This window comes from Pinus tabuliformis, chromosome 1_2 (genome assembly GCF_031772625.1).
Source record: "Pinus tabuliformis cultivar Carrire ecotype Pingquan chromosome 1_2, CPIR1, whole genome shotgun sequence".
Taxonomy (NCBI): Eukaryota; Viridiplantae; Streptophyta; class Pinopsida; order Pinales; family Pinaceae; genus Pinus; species Pinus tabuliformis.
This window is the reverse complement of record NC_142298.1, coordinates 384,472,445-384,492,424: the sequence shown is the minus strand read 5'-3', so window position 1 is coordinate 384,492,424 and position 19,980 is coordinate 384,472,445. Positions and strand designations below refer to the sequence as shown.

Here is a 19,980-nt window from a genome sequence, read left to right as displayed (position 1 = left end):
ATCACTAGAATTTTTTTTAAGCGAATTAACTATACATTCTCTCATACCTCATAGTTAAAATAATCTATATACATTGAATAGCCATGAATAAAACATTTATTCTATATGGAAATGCTAAACAATTGCTCTAATATCATCCTTCCCAAGGCATCATTGATGTTTGCACATTACATTAAATAGCCAAGATTAAAACATGTCTACTCTATATGGAGAAGTTAAACAAGCATCCTAGTGTCATCCTTCCCAAGGCACAATCAACTATTAATCATTGATGTTTGAATATTGAAAATAATGCTCAATTAATGCCTACTAACAAAAACATCTAGGAGATTAAGCAATTGTCAAGGTCCCATTTTTTTTTGGAACTCTTAGCGTTAAAGAAAAGACAACCTTAACCCAGTTATCAAACTCCTCATTCAAATCCCTCGTGATATGAGAAAATAATACCTTTTTGAAACAAGAAATAACCTAATTAATTCAAGACAAAAATAATTTTAACTTGTTTCCCTACCTTTAATAAGGCAATCATCTCTTTCATGGTCAACATGGTGTCCCTAAAAACCAATAAGGATCTTAATTCTTCATATTTAACAATAAAAATACCAAACCACGACCAAAAAAACACTAAATCATTTAAAATATTCTCAAGCCCCGCACTATAATGAACAATCTTATTTCCAATAAAAATAAACTTTATATTATCATTATAATTAGGCACTCTATAGTCCAGTGCATTAAGATAAAGTAAATAATATTTACATTAAACAAAATAAAAAAAATTATAACTAAAAAAAATCTTCAATACCAAATATAACTATTAAAAATAAAAACATAATAATAATAAAATTGTCAATATCGGTATAGATAAAACATTACAATATACACATTAAATAACATAATTTTACATCAACTTTATATAGAGAGATAAAGTAATTGATAATAATAATAATAATGTATTGCTTTCTAATTTAATTGATAATAATAATAAAAATATATTGCTTTCTAATTTTTGGTATAAGGGGAAATTGTAATTCTTTCCCTATTCAATTTAGTGTTTGCAAGAGACATCTAAGATAATATTGATATTATATAGGGGATTATTCAATTGAAGTTATGTCAAATGGTTGAACCAAATGATTGTTATTATATCCACCCAGGTTCAAATCTCATGCTCAACATAGAGTTCACATTTGGTATGTAAAAGAGAAATATTAATAACAAAAAAATATCATTGTAAACCATAAATAAAATATTTTAATTTTCATATTAAATAGTATAATTTTATATCAACTTTATATATTGAAAGATAAAGAAATTCAAAGAGTGAGTATAGTTGTTTGTTGGCATGGTACCAACAACCTCACTCTTGCTTTTAGGCTTAGAGGGAGGTTAATTTCATTCCTTGGAAAAAAATTATTATGGAGATGTGATACTCCTTCCATGCTCAACATAGAGTTCACATGTGGTATGTAAAAAATAAATATTAATAACCAAAAAAATTTCATTGTCAACCATAAAAAAAATATTTCAATTTCCATATTAAATAATATAATTTTGTATCAACTCTATATATATAGAGAGAGAGAAATTTAAAGAGTATAATTGTGGGGCCTTGTACCACCAATCTCACTCTTGCCTTTAGAACAAAGAGGGAGACTAATTTCTTTACTCATTGTTGCCTTGGGGTTGAGAGGGAGTTCATTTCTTTCCTCCAACAAAAATAAATAAATCTATGAAGGAGATGTGATACTCCTTCCATGCTCAACATAGAGTTCATATGTGGTATTTAAAAAAGAAATAATAATAACCAAAAAAAATCATTGCTAACCATAAATAAAATATTTCAATTTCCATATTAAATAATATAATTTTATATCAACTTTTTTTTTGTAAGCTTGACAGGGCTATATCTTCTTCATCATGTCCATTATATCACCCTGATCGGGGCAGGGAATTGAATTGATGACTTCACATCAAGGAGTTCCTTAACAAAGCACTTGATCATCATCTATCCAAGACCTAGTGGACAATTTTAGATCAAATTTATATATAGAGAGATAAAGAAATTTAAATAATGAATATAATTGTGGGTTGGCCTGGTACTAGAAACCTCACTCTAGCCTTAGGGTTGAGAGGGAGGTTGATTTATTTCCTCCCTTTTGGATGAGAAGGAGGTTGATTTATTTCCTCCAAAAAAATATATTATGAAGGATATGTGAGAATTCTTCCATGTTCAACATAGATGTCACATGTGGTATTTAAAAAGGAAATATTAAGAAAAAAAAAAAGCATTGCCAACCATAAATAAAAATTTCAATATAGAGATAAAGTAAATTAAATATTAATTTTTTTTTTTTATTAGTATGAGCTAGGTGTGTACTTACTTCATATCTAATGAGCGCATTGAATAAAATATTTGAATATACATGTTAACTAATATTTCAATATCAACTCCCTAGATCTAGGGGATCCCTCGCGTGGTGTGCTCATAGTTATCCCTCATGACAATACAACTTAACCCATTTAATGTTTAGGTTGGGTGGTGATTGCAGTTGGATCTCCATCTAGGTTTCAATCAATGTGCCAACCACGGGTGCGAATGGACAATGCTTAGGCAATTGCACCTGGATTAGGTCATGAATTTGGTAGTTAAAATGAAGGGGTACAATCATTCTCCCACTCGTAACACTCACCTCAGTCGTCTCTATTAGTTTCTCTTCTAGATCTCTACAATTCTGGCTAGCCATGGTAGTGGGTTTCAACTTCGCTCATTAATTGGAATCTGGATTAGGGGCAAAAATTTGCTCAAAAATAAAAGTGCTCAAAATCTCTCAAGAATTGAATGACCACGTCTGTCTCGACGATTAGATCCCAACACAACTCGCTTCACTCAAAACAGAGCTCGTATGAGAAAGATAGAGACTTTTTTCCTGCTTTGTCAAACAAGCAAAATTTTGGGTACAGGGTTGACTGGGATGATGACTAGGCATCCGTACAGCCCAGTCAGCAAAAAGAATATTCTAAGGAATATTTCAAAAATATTCCGACAGATGGCTCAATCGCATTGTGACAAATGTCCACATGTTATTGGTCAACGCATTTGAGGTGGACCAATGAGACGCTGACACGTGGCAAGCTTGGAGGCTGCCACGTGCCCTCTCAGAGGCCAGGTAAAATGTTATTTGGGAGGCTGGCAAAGTTGAACCCGCAACCTTGCCCACACAAGCCCCACACCTTACCACTATACCGCCACCATTGGACTTAACATATGGTGGCATGATTTGTATTTGAATAGATAGCATGTGGCGTTTGGGGAAAGAGATGGCCAACCCCGCGGGCCACCCCCTTCGCATGTGACCAACACCGTAACCAGAGGCCATTGCTAACACTAACCACGTGTTTAATGCACTAAATGGAGATTAGTGTTAATTAACACATGATAACCCTTAATTAAGCCCATATTTAGTTGGCGGCAATTTTAGCAGGCCCAACAAATCTGGCGCTACTCCAAATTTGGCGGGGTTAGCTGAAGTTTCTCGAGATTTGGTGGAGTTTTCCTAGGGAAAATTGAAGAGACCGTAACTTCTTCATTATTCGACCAATTTTGGCTCGGAAAGAGTCATTCCTAGATGATTTGGATGCTCTGAACACAATGGAACATGTTGTAGATGTAGAAAGGCACTTATATACATGATTTTTATACGTTGAAGTTTAAGGAAGCCCAGGGCCACTAGGAGAGGAGGTCAAGCCTAGATCAGCTGAAGTCAAATTGCAGAGCTTGGATAGTCATTTTTGGGGTTTTTGGGTCTTCTGAATCCACTGGAGTAGGTTGAAAAGCCATTGAATCACTGCAAGTGCATGCAATCATAGAATTGACCATTAATCCAAAGAGGGCCTAGTCATTGAAGGAGGTCCAAGGAGTTGTAGCCTAGGAGGGGTGAACTCCTTTATCATATTTGTGTTATGAGTTGTTTTGTTTTACTTCTCTAAGCTTCACTTTTTCTATATGTGTTTTAAACAGTTAATTAACCTCATAAATTTCTCTTAAAAGACACTCAACACTTGACACATAATTCCTCACATTTTGGTTAATTTGAGACGATCCTAAACACATTTTTTTTATACTGATGAGGGAGATTTCATAGCATTAACAAGTTTTCCCAACATTTAGATCAAGTTGGTATCAGAGCACTGTTAGCTCATTTTAACCCTAAGATGGTTTTCCAAGGTTAGCTAGAAAATTAGCTATTGGTTTTGTATTTGTGCAAGGAGAATTTAACTGTGTGCAAGTTTATGTGTGTAAGCTGAAGAAGGGAGATGGTCTGAGATGCTTCTTTGTTGAGAAAATTTTTGAAGATTTGTGAAGCTTTTTGATGCATTACAAGTGTGATGGCAGCTTCAACAAGTGATGTTTCTAATCCATCTTCCTTAGCAAGACTCTTTGATTTAGAGATGTTGCAAGAGATGAATGAAGATAGGAAGGATAACACTATACTTCAAGAGGAGTTGATGGCCATGAAGGAGGAGAAGCAAGAGCTTCTTGAAAAGATGCATGAGATGGAGATTCAACTCCATGATTCCAAGGAAACCCTAGCCAAGTATGTGCATGAAAATGAGGTATGCAATTCAAGTTTATCTTCAATTTCCTCTCAAAATGAATGTTTTGGTGCTTTTGAAAGATACATTAGAGGAATAGGGTCCAAATTATTGATGAAGATGGGTTATGAAGGTAAAGGGTTAAGCAAACATGCACAAGGCATAGTTGAGCCAATTGTTGTTGAGGAAAGGCCTAGCTATTTGGATCTTGGTTATCGACAACATGATGGGGAATGCTCCAAAGCCAAGGAGGCACATGAAGGTGTTCCAAGAAGGACTTTCATTACATGTTCATTACCTCAAGCTTGTGAAGTTTGTGTTCATGAGGAATGCAAAAGTTTTATACCCACTTTGCAAGAAGATGTTCATAAGCATGCAACTAGTGGAAATGGAAAACAAGAGGATGTTGAAAGCTCTAAGGTCATTGAAACCGTTGTTGGTATTCCGAAGAGAGCCACTACCTCATCAAATTCACTTCTTTAAGAAGCCAACAAAGGTGAATATGAAAGGTATAAATCTACCTTTAATCAAGTTTCTTTTGATTATGATAAACATGGTAAATCTTCACATAATATTTGGAGAAAATTTACATGTTCCTTTTGTGGTTTGAATAACCATATTGTTTCGAGGTGTTGGAAGAGGATAGTCATACATAGGAAAATTTCAAAACAAAAGAGACATAAAGCCAAAGGTCCATCAGATAATGGAAACCATGTTGAAAAGATGCAATTATTTTTCACTCATTGTCATAAGCAGGGTCATCTTGTAGACAAGTGTTGGAATTTGCATCCAACAAGTCATCCACAACATTTGAAGAAGGTGGAGAGAGATTCTGGCAAGAATGGAAAAGAGGATTCCATAATTGATATGGGTCATGATGATACACATGATGAAGTGCAACTGAAAGAAGCACCATTGAAATGGTTTGGAAAGAGATGGTTAGATTTCTTAACCAATTAAGGCCTTGCATTTCTTTTGATAATTGATGCAAATCTTGCCTTATTGATGCATTTCCTTGTTATTTGGATGCATTTCTTTTCTCCTGAAAGTATGTTGCATATTGCATGAAGCAAGATGTTGGAAAAGTAGAGTTATGTTGACTCACTTAGATGCAGCAAAGATGGCAATTTGCAACTACAAATTTGCATGCATGTTTCATTCTTGAACTTGCATGTTTACACCAGGAAGGTGTTTGAAAGTGGAGTATGTTGACTCACTTTATTGCAGCAAATTTGGTCATTTCATCTCTTTAAGTACTCGTACATACCAATGGGATTCTTGTACTTGTGATTGTACTTGTGAGAGAGTTGAGAATTGTTATACATGCATGAGATTTTGTGTGTGTGAACAATGGAATTTTTAATAGTTTCATTGTGCTTGAACATGCATGAGTGATTGACTTGTGTTGGTTGATTGCTTTGTTAACATGTATGTTGTCAACTTGAGAATGTTGATCATTTGCACATGCATGAGTGTCGGCTTGTGTGGTCGATTGATTGTTACATGTATGTTATATCGACTTGGAAGAGTTGATTTTGTCTCCAAAGATGAAAGGGAGATGTGACGAATTGTTTCATGAGAATGTGGAATTCTTGCTGTAAATTGTCAAGTTGTTGTACATGCTTTTGTTGAAAGTCAGTTGTTTGAAGAAGCATGTTTTGTTGAATTGTGTTTATTCGATGGTTTATACACCAAGATGAAAGAGTACATGGTGATGTTCACATGTTGTGACATTTGTTGCTTTGAAGAAGCAAAAGGAAGAGGTCGTCAAGTTATATTCTTGTATGAGTGTTTTTCAAGGTTAATGGTGTTTCTTGTGACAAGATGTCACGGGATTTTGGAAGGTCCACGCTTGTGCAAGAGGCTAATGATCAACCTTCATTCTCAAATCATGACATGAGAAACATGTTAATACTAGAGGATGATGGAATAAAGAAGCGAAAGTGGAAAAAAATGCCAAAAAATAATTGCAGCCATTGTAGACCATTTGATGTGTTGGTGCCAAGAAGCGAAAGAGATGGCAAATGAATTCTTCCAGATGTAAAATTTGGAACTGTGGAGGTAAAATAATGGTCATTTCTTTTCTTTTTATTACTGATATTGGAACTCATTGATGTAGTTCACTCAGATGGGCTTAACCTAGAAAAGTGGTTTCCAAAGAGAAGCTTACATCAAATGCATGTGTTGCAAAGGAGGAACATGATTCTCAGTGTGAAGGTCATCAGTCAAATTTCCAAGCACCAAGGGATCGCTTTGGTACAATAGGGTGTTTAATCAGCAAGCAGCTAGCAAGTGTTGGATTGGGTCAACAACAAAAGGAGAACATTGGTTGAAGTACCAAGCCATTTGCAAGGCAAGGCATGTCAGTGAACCCAAGTGGTTGTCATGGAGATTTTTCCAAGTAGAATCAATTGATAAAATTGGGAAGGAGAAGAGTATTCAGCTCTCATCAGATAACCAGCTTTTGTGGGTCCAAAATCCTGTCAGTGGGAAGGAGTGATCGAAATCTGGATTAGGGGCAAAATTTTCTCAAAAGATCAAAGTGCTCAAAATCGCTCAAAACCTAAATGAACACATCCATCTCAGCGATACGATCCCAATGCAACTCGTTTCACTCAAAATGGAGCTCGTATGAGAAAGATAGAGACTTTTGTCTGCTTTGTCAAACAAGCAAAATTTTGGGTACAGGGTTGACTAGGATGCTGACTAGGCATTCATATAGCCTAGTCAGCAAAAAGAATATTCCAAGGAATATTCCCAAAATATTCTGACTGATGGCTCAATTGCATTGTGAAAAGTGTCGGCATGTTATTGGACAATGCATTTTAGGTGGACCAATGAGATGCTGACACGTGGCAAGCCTGGACGCCACCACATGCTCTCTCAAAGGTCGGGTAAAATGTTATTTGGGAGGCCGACGGAGTTGAACTCGCAACCTCGCCCACATAAGCCCCACGCCTTACCACTATACTGCCACCATTGGACTTAACATATGGTGGGCACGATTTGTATTTCAATAGATAACACATGGCGGTTGGGGAAAGCGAGGACCAGCCCACTCCGCATGTGACCAACACCATATCCGAAGGTTAGCGCTAACACTAACCACACGTTTAACATTGTAAATGGAGATTAGCGCTAATTAACACATGATTAACCCTTAATTAAGTGCGGATTTAGTTGGCAACAATTTTAGTAGGCTCGACAAATCTGGTGTTGCTCCAAATTTGGCGGGGTTAAGTGGACTTTCTTCGGATTTGGTGGAGTTTTTCTAGGGAAAACTAAAGAGACAATAACTTCTTCATTATTCAACCAATTTTGGCTCAGAAAGAGTCATTCCTAGATGATTTGGATGCTCTAAACACAATGGAATAGGTTGCAGAGGCAGAAAGGTACTTCGGTATGTGTTTCTGCTACGTTGACGTTTAAGGAAGCCTAGGGCCACTAAGAGAAGAGGTCAAGCCTAGATCAGCTAAAGTCCAATTGCAGAGCTTAGATAGCCATTTTTGGGGTGTTTGGGTCTTCTAGATCCAATGGATCATGTTGCAAAGCCATTGGAGCAATGCAGGTGCATGTAATTATAGAATTGACTATTAATCCAAAGAGGGCCTAACCATTGAAGGAGGTCCAAGGAGATGTAGCCCAGGAGGGGTAAACTCCTTTATCAGCTTTGTGTTATGATTTGTTGTGTTTTTATTCTCTACAATTTACTTGTTGTATATGTGTTTTAAACAATTAATTAACCTCATAAATTTCTCTTAAAATACACTCAACACTTGACACATAATTCCTCATATTTTGGTTAATTTGAGATAATCCTAAACACATTTTTTTATACCGATGAGGGAGCTTGCATAACATTAACAAGTTTGCCCAACACTCAGATCACTCATTTTCCTCTACCATAATCAGTTGCAATCTTTCTCTACCACCTCTCTGCTCAACAATTATTCTCCATTGCTTGCGCTCCAAGGTTGGCTTGGTCAGTCTTGCTCAGTTTCCACAATCTCATTTGCAGGTATTAGAGTCTGGTCTTTGTGGCACCTCCTGGGCAATGAAGGCATCAGTGACAGGAAAAATTCTCAGTAATATCTCCTCCCAAGTAATCATGGTACGTGAGAGAGGGTGATCCAGGCATGGCAAGCTTGGATGAGGACATGGTCCGCCACCTCCAACTTGGTATGGAATTTGATGAAGACATGCCTCAGCACATCAGGCTCTCAGTGGCCACCATGGAAGCTCAAGAGCTTAGGAACATAGGTAATGGTCACTAGGTTATCAGGAACCTCTTGGGCCACAACCTAAGGGACCAGTAAGAGGTCCTATGACTGGAGGAGAGGAAAATTGTTGATATGGATTTTCATCTGATACTAACTCGCTCTTCTTTAAGGGCACTGTCAGGATCTCTAGGAATTCAATTCCCTTTAGCTTCTTTGGACAATCTAGATTCTATAACTCAAGAAGCCACTCCTCCTAGCCCTGTGATTTCTCGGCCCTAAAAATCCAGGGATCAAGAGCTAGAAGACCCAGGGGAGTGTGTTCATATCTCTTCCAAGCTAGACATCAATCAAATGGATGTCAATCTAAAAGCGGGCAAATCTTCTCAAGTTGGAACCTCCATGTAGCAAACGACCATCATTAGCATGTCCCTGCAACAACACGCCATTGCCTACTTGTATGGATTATTCGTTGAGTGGGAGTGTCCTCCTTGGCTCCCAGAAGAATAAGAGGACCCCTCCCAGTTCACCACCAGGAATGATCAACCTCATTAACAGGTTCAAGGAAATGCACTTCTAGTTTTTTCTTTGTCTACAGTTTTGTTATGATCTTTTGTTATCTCTATCATTCTAGTGTTCATTAATGTATTATGAAGCTAAATGTTACTTTCAGACTTATTCGAAGGACAATATAGTTTCCCTTTCAAGGGCAGATGGTCTCTCCTTAGTAGGCTCTCAATTAAGATGGTTTTGGTGGGCCCTTATACCTCTCTACTCAAACTCTCTCAGCACATGATACTCCATGCATGTATTCTATGTAAATTTGTGATAATCTAATGAGATTTTTTCTTGCTTAATTTTTTTTTCAATATATCAACTTCATAGAGAGAGAGAGAGAACTTATTTTATTGATAAGTGCTTTCTAGTTTAGGGTATGAGGGAGATGCATAAATTCATCAATGTAAATATGAGAGAGTATTATTTGAGCTTTGATGCTTTGAAAAATATTGTTGTAATGGCTTTTCAATGAGTATAATTGTGGTTGGCCTGGTACCAACAAATCTCACTCTTCCCTTTGGGCTGAGAGGGAGGTTGATTTCTTTCCTTGGAAAAGAAGAAGAAAAAGATATATATATATATATATATATATATATATATAGAGAGAGAGAGAGAGAGAGAGAGAGAGATTCTAGTATGACTTAGTTATGTATTTCTTTTATATTTAATGAGCAGGTTGACTAACATATTTGAGTATCTAGGTTAATTAATATTTCAATATCAACTTCATCCAGAGAGAGGTCTTATGATATTCTAATTTAGAGTATGAGAGAGGTGTAATTACTTCAATGCTTAATATGGAAATGTCATTTAGCATTTAAAAAAATAATAATAACAAAAAAAAATTATATATATATATATATATAGAGAGAGAGAGAGAGAGAGAGAGAGAGATCATATTCCATTATGCTTTCTACTCCCCACTAGATGGAGATGTCTATAAAAATATATTAATATCCCAAAAATAATTAAAATATTTCAATGTTCATGATGTTTATTTAAAAGTACATTAATATCCAAAAAATAAATAAAATATTTCACTGTCCATAATGAGTAAAATATTTCAAATTCAACTATGTATATATTATATAAAATAATTAGAAATAAAATATATATATATATATATAATTAAAATAACGTATTCGTGTGTTACTAGAAATGAAGAGATGTGTAATTCTTTTTATATTTAACAAAGAGTTGACTTATGACCTGAGCACACCCAAGTATATTTATAATCAACATAAATTCATTTTAAGCTTAAATCTGTTAAGAACTAGAGGAATCAAAACTATCTAAATGAATTTTTTTTAAATTATACATTATAAAATAAACTTGTATATCAGAAAATTTAATCTCTCAATACTTAATAAATCCACACAAAATGAATCTATATAAATTTTACATTTAAAAAACATCTAAATAATGATTCTTTAATCTTCTTCCATCGATATTCATTTTTTTAACCATCCTTTTCAATTAACATCACTTTTTAATCCACAATTTCTTTACCATGTCCCATTTTAAGTGTATACATCTTATACACGCTTTTGTTTTCATGCACCATCAAATTTTCTAGAAGTTTGACTTTTTTAATTTTAAATTAAGGCAATGAATTCATGTACACGTTACCTAACTAACAGAGGTAATCAATAAATGCATTCTAATAAATAAATAAATAAAGGGTCAATAAATGCATTCTAATAAATAAATAAAGGGTTGGATTAGTAAAAGTTATTAGGGCATCGAATTTCAACGCTCAACAAACAAACAGATTTTCGCGAAGATACTTCGATTAGAAAAAGTTATACGAGGACATCGAATTTTCAACGCTCAACAAACAAAATGACTTTAACCTCTCAAGGTCGTACACAATTAACAAATAATATTTATTTTTCAACCATTTCTCTAAATTTTAAATCCAATTTTAAATAAAAAATATAAAGAGTAAATCCTATTTATATTTCAGTCATTCTTTTAAATTAACTTTAAAATAAAAGTGCAAAGCTATAATTTCAATAATATCTTTGGGGTCGTTTGTATTATATAAAATAATTATGAGATTATGTTAAGTGAAACATTAGTAGTTTCCATTAAAGCAATTGTTATGGTGTCTGTATATCTAAAAAGAACTGAGCAACTAGGAGTAGGTAGATGGTCTAAAGTTATCTTCAATGAAAGACATGAGTGAAAAAAGAAAACATGGATGAGACATAACAACAAATAGATGCAAAAATAACATATCTACTTCAACCCTTGTCCCTCAAATAGCAAGGAGTTACAAAATTTTGTTATAGAGAAGTTCCATAAGTAAATATGGGGAAAAGAGTTGGCTTGTGATCTCCAACAAAAAGAGTACATTGGAGCTTGTTGAAGTCACGATTGCCATTACATCAAAACCAACAAACGGGGAGTGTTGACCTTCTACACTACCTTCTTCTACACTACCTTCTACACCGCTAGTGTTAAGGAGCGTTGACCTTCTACATTACCTTCTACACCGCTAGTGTTAAGCACATGCCACCAACACACGCGGAGCGTTGACCTTCTACGCTACCTTCTACATCGCTAGTGTTAAGCACATGCCACGAAACACATGGGAGCGTTGACCTTCTACACATGCCACTACCTTCTACACCGCTAGTGTTAAGCACATGCCACGAAACACACGGGAGCGTTGACCTTCTACACCGCCATTAACCTTCTACACTACCTTCTACACCGCTACTGTTAAGCACATGCCACGAAACACACAGGGAGCGTTGACCTTCTACACCGCCATTAACCTTCTACACTACCTTCTACACCGCTACTGTTAAGCACATGCCACGAAACACACAAGGAGCGTTGACCTTCTACACATGCCACGAAACAAACAGGGAGTGTTGACCTTCTACACATGCCACGAAACACACGGGGAGCATTGACCTTCTACACATGCCACGAAACACACGGGGAGCGTTGACCTTCTACACCGCCATTAACGGGGAGCTAACAATCTCCCCCCAATGCGAGCCCAGTGTGTTTCGAACTCGAGACCTTTGGCTCTGATACCACTTGTTGGAGTCACTATTGCCGTTACACCAAAACCAGCGGTGTTAGTAAACAGACACATCGCTAGTGTTAAGCACATGCCACAAAACACACGGGAGCGTTGACCTTCTACACCGCCATTAACGGGAGCCAACAGAGCTAGCATTTTGTGGAGAGCAAATACTCAATTAAGAATTAACTCACATCAACTGTGGTGTGAAACGAGACTATAAAAAAGACCTAAACAAAACTTGGAAAAGAGTGTACATTTTGCACTTCTGATTAGTAGAATTAGAAAATATTTTATTTTGGAATGCTATGCTTTCAAAAACATGAGAAACAATTATAACAATGAATAAAAAAAACACTAAATTGTAAAAAGTAAAAAACAAAGCGGCTAAAATCCCTTAAACTATTTTTGTCTCATTAATTTCTTCATTAAAAAAACTCTATATACCTTAATTTTCTGATTCTTACCTTTATCCAAACCACTTGACTCTTAATATTAGAGTCGATTCCAAACAATCATGCATATTTCCATCACAGGAATGCACAGATCTCACACGGGAGCGATCAGTCTCATTGCCCAAGTAGAAAAAATCTAAACCAAAAAGAAGAAACATCTATTACAGCGTACAATGATAATGATTTACAAACCACTTTACAGAAACTTTCCTTTTCACGGAGCTGCAGTGGGGCCAATCACTTAGCTAAGTAATATGGAAATACGAAACCTCAGTGCGGCCAATCCGTTAGGGAAGTGATAAAGAAATCACTCATATTAATTTTTAGTATAATTAAATATGATAATAAATATAAAGAAATCACTCATATTAATTTTTAGTATAATTAAATATGGTAATAAATATAATTTGTTAATTTTTAGTATAATTAAATATGGTAATAAATATAATTTGTTAATGAGTATTAAATGACTGGCTTGTCAAAATTTAACTGTAGATAATTGATTTTGCCAAAATATAAGTCATATACAACCTATTTCATTTAATGCTTAGTGACAGATTATTTATTTTCAACGAGTAAACACCCACTTTTTAGGAGTGACTACAAACTAATTCTCTACCAATTACAAACAACCTCATTCTACCAATTCACTAAATATATTGAAATTCAAACTTAAAAACTACTATTTAACAAACTATAAGCTCACTAATATGACCAAACTATATATACTATTATATTTAAACAAATACATAATCTAGCCATAAACAACTATTCAATTTAAACAAATACATAACGTAGTTATAAACATATACAACCCCTCACTCATATTCGATTCAAATCATTAATGCTTATCCATTCTTAAACCTATACATATGCGCACTTCACTGATCGTTCATATATATATACACATATATTCTGACTTCGGCCTTATTGTATTCTGGCTTCGACCATATTCTGACTGACTTCAGCCATAATGTAATCATGAAAACTTCGGACATATATGAATTTTCTCATACATATATTCTGAATTTGTACTGGGCACCGACTGTGGCTGCAACCACATGCTTTGAAGGAAAAACAGTATGGCACACTAACGCACATACACACGTTCAGCGACGGCGTTGGGTGTCATTATTGGCAGCAGAAATGAGCTGTTCCGCGTGTTTGAGGCGCTGCGTGAGAGAAAGGATCTCTTGATTGTAAGCCCGCGCTTGTTCCACAGATTCCGCCTCGAACTCACCAAGCTGAGTGCACAGACGCTCCTCCGCTTCTCGAAGAGTGACAAGGCGGATCCTGGTTTCCTCCAGCTCCGCCCCCAGCTCCGCCTGCTGCCTTCGGCTCTCCTCCAACTGCTGCAGGAGGCGCTGGTTTATCAATCTCAAATCCCTCATCTCATCTTCTTTCTTATCCTCCACCCCTTCACTGCCAATCTTGGCCTTCGCCTTCGACTTGTCGAAAGGAGAGGCGAAGGAGAAACCCAGGAGGGTAACAGCCATTTAAAGCAATCTCTGTGTCTGATTCAAAAATCCAAAGTGGATTTCGCTTGACGGTCTGGGTTCAATGCATATGTATCCGCACATATAAATAAGGGGCCAAGTAGGGTGGAAAAGAAAGAGAGGGTTACGCGTTGAAGGCAAGCATAGCTGTCCATATTCAGTGAACCGAAGGGCTGCCGTTGACCAACTCAGGATGGAAGAAAACCTCGGAGCCCACCGCCTACAACGGTATCGCATCAAACAAATTTATTTATATATTTAAAAATATATTTTAAACAATAAATTTTTTTAATTTTAATTAATATTTTTTTCCTTATTTTTTTAATCATTTCGTCCATAAATTAAATTATAACTTTATAGAAAAAATGATCATCTGCATTTTCATTCGGTTATATCGATGGGCCACATACCAGAATATCCAAGAATATTCGATGCGTCGAAAAATGAAAACCTCGAAGGTGCGCGTTGAAATGATAGGTGCCGTGGCGTAATTAAAGAGCGTGATTTACGTGCATAACCATTCTTATTAAAGTAGCACCTAAGGGAACTGCAAAACGGAATGATGATGTCGACTTGTCCTCAAGCCGGAAAAACTGGAATGATGATGTCGACTTGTCCTCAAGCGGCTTTTTCGTCGGTAGGTTTTTTTTTATTTCGAATGAAGTGAGCTTCTTTTTCTTTTCTTATAGTTTTGAAGTGTAATATTTTTTAGTTGTGAAAATATTTGTGATTAAATTTTGATCTTTATTATTTAAATTTTTTTTATTATTATATATAGATTTAACAATTTTTTTAAATTAGGGCATTTTGATTATGAAGAATTTTTTTTTGTTAAACTTGTGATTTCAATAAATTCATATCAAATTTTAAACAAATTAGTTCGAAAAATAAACTTAAAAACTTTCCAAAAATAATACTTAAAAGCTACTCTTTTTTTAAATGGCTATATCTATTGTTGCATAGAAATATGCATATATAAAATAATATAATTAGGAATGTATATTTTTTAATATATATATATATATATATATATATAGACACACACACACTAGCTTAGATCCATCTTAACACTAGATCGAGGGATCAAATCTCTCAAGGTGCAAACCTATGTTTTGAGTGCAAAACTTGAGGAAAGGTTCGCACCTCAAGAGATTTGATCCCTCTCGGTGCTTGGTAGATCTGGTGTTAAGACGGATCTAGGTTGGTTTCATTCGTGTGCGATCATACAAAATTTGTTGAACATCTAATTATTTTGATCATTTTAAATATGCTAAATATGTCTAAAATTAATTTGGTCAATTTAATTTAAAATTTTTTTAGTTACCTCATTTTGTTGAGATGAGAGAGACTGCTAGTAACTTGAATGATGAAAAATGATGAAATACAAATTTTGAGTGCAAAGTGTCAATGTAACAATTTTGATAGATAGAAAATGTGAATACTAATAATATAGTCAATTACAAACAATCTTCATTGCAATCAATCTGAAACTATTTTCTTCTATTGTTCATATTGTCACACCTATTAGTTTTTCCATTTTCCCATATTGATCATATGAAAAAAGTAGTCTGTTGCTCTCCAACATCAATAGTAGTTTTCTCCAAAGTCAATCATTGTGACTTATGGAATGTTAAACCCCAAATAATTTTCAATGGTAGTTATTTTCTATTACCGCGTTTGAATGCAAAGTAATTAACAATGTTGAATGATGGAAAATGGGAATAATAAGAATGTACCCAATTATAAATAATTTATAGTTTGAAGAAGCAAACATTTGGGGTAAGCAAACATTTTATTTAGGATGAAAATTCAAGTATTGTATTTATGGTTGAATAATTTTTATGTGCTTACATTGAGAGAGTGTGTGTGTTTTGGGGGTGAGAAGGAGAGACAAGGGGAGATAGAGATATAGATGGGGGGAGAGGGAAGAAGAGAGAGGCAAAGACAGGGAGGGAGGAAGAGATATATATATGGACAGAGAAATGTTAGAGAGAGAGAGAGAAGGGGAAGAGAGAGAGAGGGAGGCGAAAGGGAGGCAGGGAGAGAGAGATAGATAGATATAGAGAGAGAGGGAGAGTGTGTATGTTTAGGGGATGAGATAGAGATATAGATGGAGGAGGTAGATATGTGCTTACACTGAAATCAATGCACACTAATAATCTAATTACTCTGAAATTAATGTACATCATACATCTTGTTGCATCAAATCAAAAATCAATATCTACATTAAATCAATGCATCTAGTGCAAGAAATCAAATAGGACTAGAAATCAATATCTACACTGAAAACAATGCATCTAATGCAAGCAATCAAATATGAGTAGAAATCAACATGTACGTTGAAATCAATGCATCTAGGGTAAGGTATTAAATATGATTAGAAATCGACATCTACACTGAAATCAATGCATCTAGTGCAAGAGATTAAATAGGATTAGAAATCAATATCTACACTGGAACCAATGCATCCTGTGCAAGCAATCAAATAGGAGTAGAAATCAATATCTACACTGAAACCAATGCATCTATTGCAAGCAATCAAATATGAGTAGAAATCAACATCTACGCTAAAATCAATGCATATAGTGTAAGATATTAAATATGATTAGAAATCGACATCTACACTAAAATCAATGCATCTAGTGCAAGCGATCAAATATGATTAGAAATCAATATCTACACTAAAACCAATGCATCATGTGAAAGCAATCAAATAGGAGTAGAAATCAACATTGACATTGAAATCAATGCATCTAGTGTAAGGTATTAAATAGAATTTTAAATCAACATCTACATTTAAATCAATGCATATAGTGCATGTGATCAAATAGGATTAGAGTTCAACAACTACATTGAAATCAATACATCTATTTTAGTGAAAATCTAAAATATTCATGACTTTCTAGATCTAACTTATATGTTTGTATTTGTCTCTGTGAGATTCTTTCTTCTTCCCTCTCTCTACCTTCCATTTTGTGTCTATCTACCTCCCCCTCTCCTTCTCTCTCTTCCCCTCCCTCTCTCCCCCATCTCACTCTATCTGCCTCTCCCTAACTTTCTCTATCTTTCTCTTCTTTCCTCTCTCCCCCTGCCATCTATATTTATACCTCCCTCCATCTCTCCTTATTTGTCTCTCTATCTCAACCCCCTAAACATATGTCACACTCTCTCTCCCCCCATATCTATCTATCTATCCATCTATATCTCCCTCTTCCTTTCCCTCTCTATCTCCCCCCCCTCTCTTTCTCTCTCCATCTATATCTCTATCTCCCATCTATCCCTCTCTTTGCCTCTCTCTTCTACCCTCTCCCCCGCCCCATCTATATCTCTATCTCTCATTGTCTCTCCTTCTCACCCCCAAAACATACACACTCTCTCTCAATATCTATTTATCTCTCTCTCTCTCTCTCTCTGACTCTCCATCACTCCCTCTCCACCTTTCTCTCTCTATGTCTTTCTTCCCCTTCCAACTCCATCTCTTTCTCCCCCTGTCTCTCTCTTCTTTCTCAAGTCCTCTCTCTTTTTCCTTCCTCTCTCTCCCCTTCTCTCCCACCTCCCTCCATCTCTCCCCCCATCATACACACATTCTCTCTCCACCCTCCAACTCTGTCACAATATCCCTCCCTCTCTCCTTCTCTCTCTCCCCCTCTCCCCCCTCCATATCTATGTCTCCCTGTCTTTCTCTTCCCCTTATTTCCCTATCTTTATCCTCTCATTTTCTCTCTCTTCCCTCGTCTCATCTCTTCCTCATTCCATCTTCATATCTCCCTTGTCACTCCCTCTCTTTCCCCTCCAAATCCATCTCTCTCCCCATCCTCTCTCTCTTCCTTTCTCTCTCTCATTGTGTCTCTCACCTCTATGTCTCTCTCCCACACTCTATTCCCGCTTCCATCTCACTCTCTTTCTTAAATATGATCCCATTGTATTGTATTTAAGAAAGTATCTATATTAATAAAAAACATAATTGGTTGTAAAATATTAAACCTACATTTTGGATCAATCATGTTAAAGAAAATACAATAATAAAAAAATGAAAAGAATCACGCACTATCTTTCCTCTATCATTGTTGATCCAAAATGGATCTTGGATAAACCTGTAAGTCTAAAAGACTTCATATAAGAGGTAAAAGGTGCTAAAGGACACAAATCCTTTGTAAATCTGAGTCGGATAAAGAAAAGGCTCTTTAAGGGAAATTGCATCGGAAGAGGTTAAAGGGAGGACTTAAGCGGAGATGGAAGGACTCCCCGATTGTGACCTCCAACATATCGCATCGGAGGTAGGCCTTCACATGATATCGGAGCCCTGGACAGAGTGACTTGCGATTGCGATGGATCGACGATAGACGATCGGGATCGCAACCAATACAAAGGGCCGTTACATGCGGCATACGCCGATGCAATGACACCGATATGCGATAGGGTCGACATGCAATTGCGATAGCGCGATCGGCGAATCCTCGATACAAGGGCCGTCACATATGCGATAGAGCGACTTGCGATAGCGTCGATAAAGTGATTACGATATGCCGATAAAGCGATCAGCAATAGTTGATCGCATCGCAAAAAGGCATGGGAGATGGACCATGACTCTTGGGCAGCGCGATATGCGATATGCGATAAAGAGCGCGGACCCGAAAGGTTTTATGGACGCAATTGCATATTATTTGAAATCTGGATTTGCGGATTTTCAGTGTATTGCTGTGTATTTGGGTTTCTTGGCCTTACGCAATGCAATTGCGATATGCGATCAGAGGACGGACCCGAGAGGATTATAGGGGCGATTGAACTTTATTTGAGTTCTGCCTAAAGGCTCATGATGTGTTTTTTGTGAGTTTTCCTGTGTGTTTCCGTTATGCTGCTATTTTCGGAATGTAGGCAGAAGAACGACCGACTGTGTCATTTCCATTGGAAACAGTCCATCGCACCTATGCCATGCTGTAAGCGAGCGTTTTGTAATAGGAATGTGTTATGTAATGCGCAGAGCCACAGAGCCAGAAGCCAAAGGGCCAGACGCAGAGACAAAGGGATGATTGCACAGAGAGGAAGACAGAGGGCCAGTCGAAGAGACGCAGAGCTGCCAAGAATGATTCCTCATGATTGCACACAGAGAAACGGACAGGGAGCCGCAGAGCCGGGAGGATGCCTCACAAAAGCCAGAGAGCCACGCGAAAGCAAGGGCCGAGGGATTTTGATAATCCGCAGAGTTTAATAGAGAACTCCAAGGCCGAGAGCCAGCAGTGCGGAGAGCAAGAGGCTGACAAAAATGTAGCGGCCGGAGTGCTGGACCGAAAGCGGAGCCCGAGAGCTCACGCTGTAACATCCCATAGCCGCAGAGCTGATAGAGGCATAGAGCCACCAGAGGTTGGGGGCGAATTGCCCAGGGATGATTCCTCAGGATGAGGAAGGGACAGAGAGCCCGAGAACTTGAGCACCGAGAGCCAGAAAGCCTGAGAGCTTCAGAGCCAGAGAGTCGAGTAGAAGCAGAAGCCACCAGAGGTTGGGGCGATTGCAAAGGATGTGTCCTTAGGATGAGGAAGGGACAGAGAGCCCGTGAATTGAGCCAGAGAGTCGAGAGCCAGAAATCCGAGAGCTTCAGAGCTAGAGGACCGAGCAGAGGC

General features: G+C 36.8%; 1 protein-coding gene across 1 annotated transcript; it reads right to left on the bottom strand.

Moving 5' to 3' along the window:
• Positions 1 to 13,674: 13,674 nt before the first annotated feature.
• Positions 13,675 to 14,441, bottom strand: LOC149205982 (uncharacterized). The gene has a single exon (XM_089393604.1). It carries the CDS (start codon positions 14,360 to 14,362, stop codon positions 13,976 to 13,978), a length of 387 nt encoding a protein of 128 aa, XP_089249730.1. The 5' UTR covers positions 14,363 to 14,441; the 3' UTR covers positions 13,675 to 13,975.
• Positions 14,442 to 19,980: the final 5,539 nt, after the last annotated feature.

What these genes read in the sequence shown, in the direction of transcription:
- LOC149205982 (XM_089393604.1), bottom strand. Translation starts at nt 14,362, where the DNA reads ATGGCTGTTACCCTCCTGGGTTTCTCCTTCGCCTCTCCTTTCGACAAG.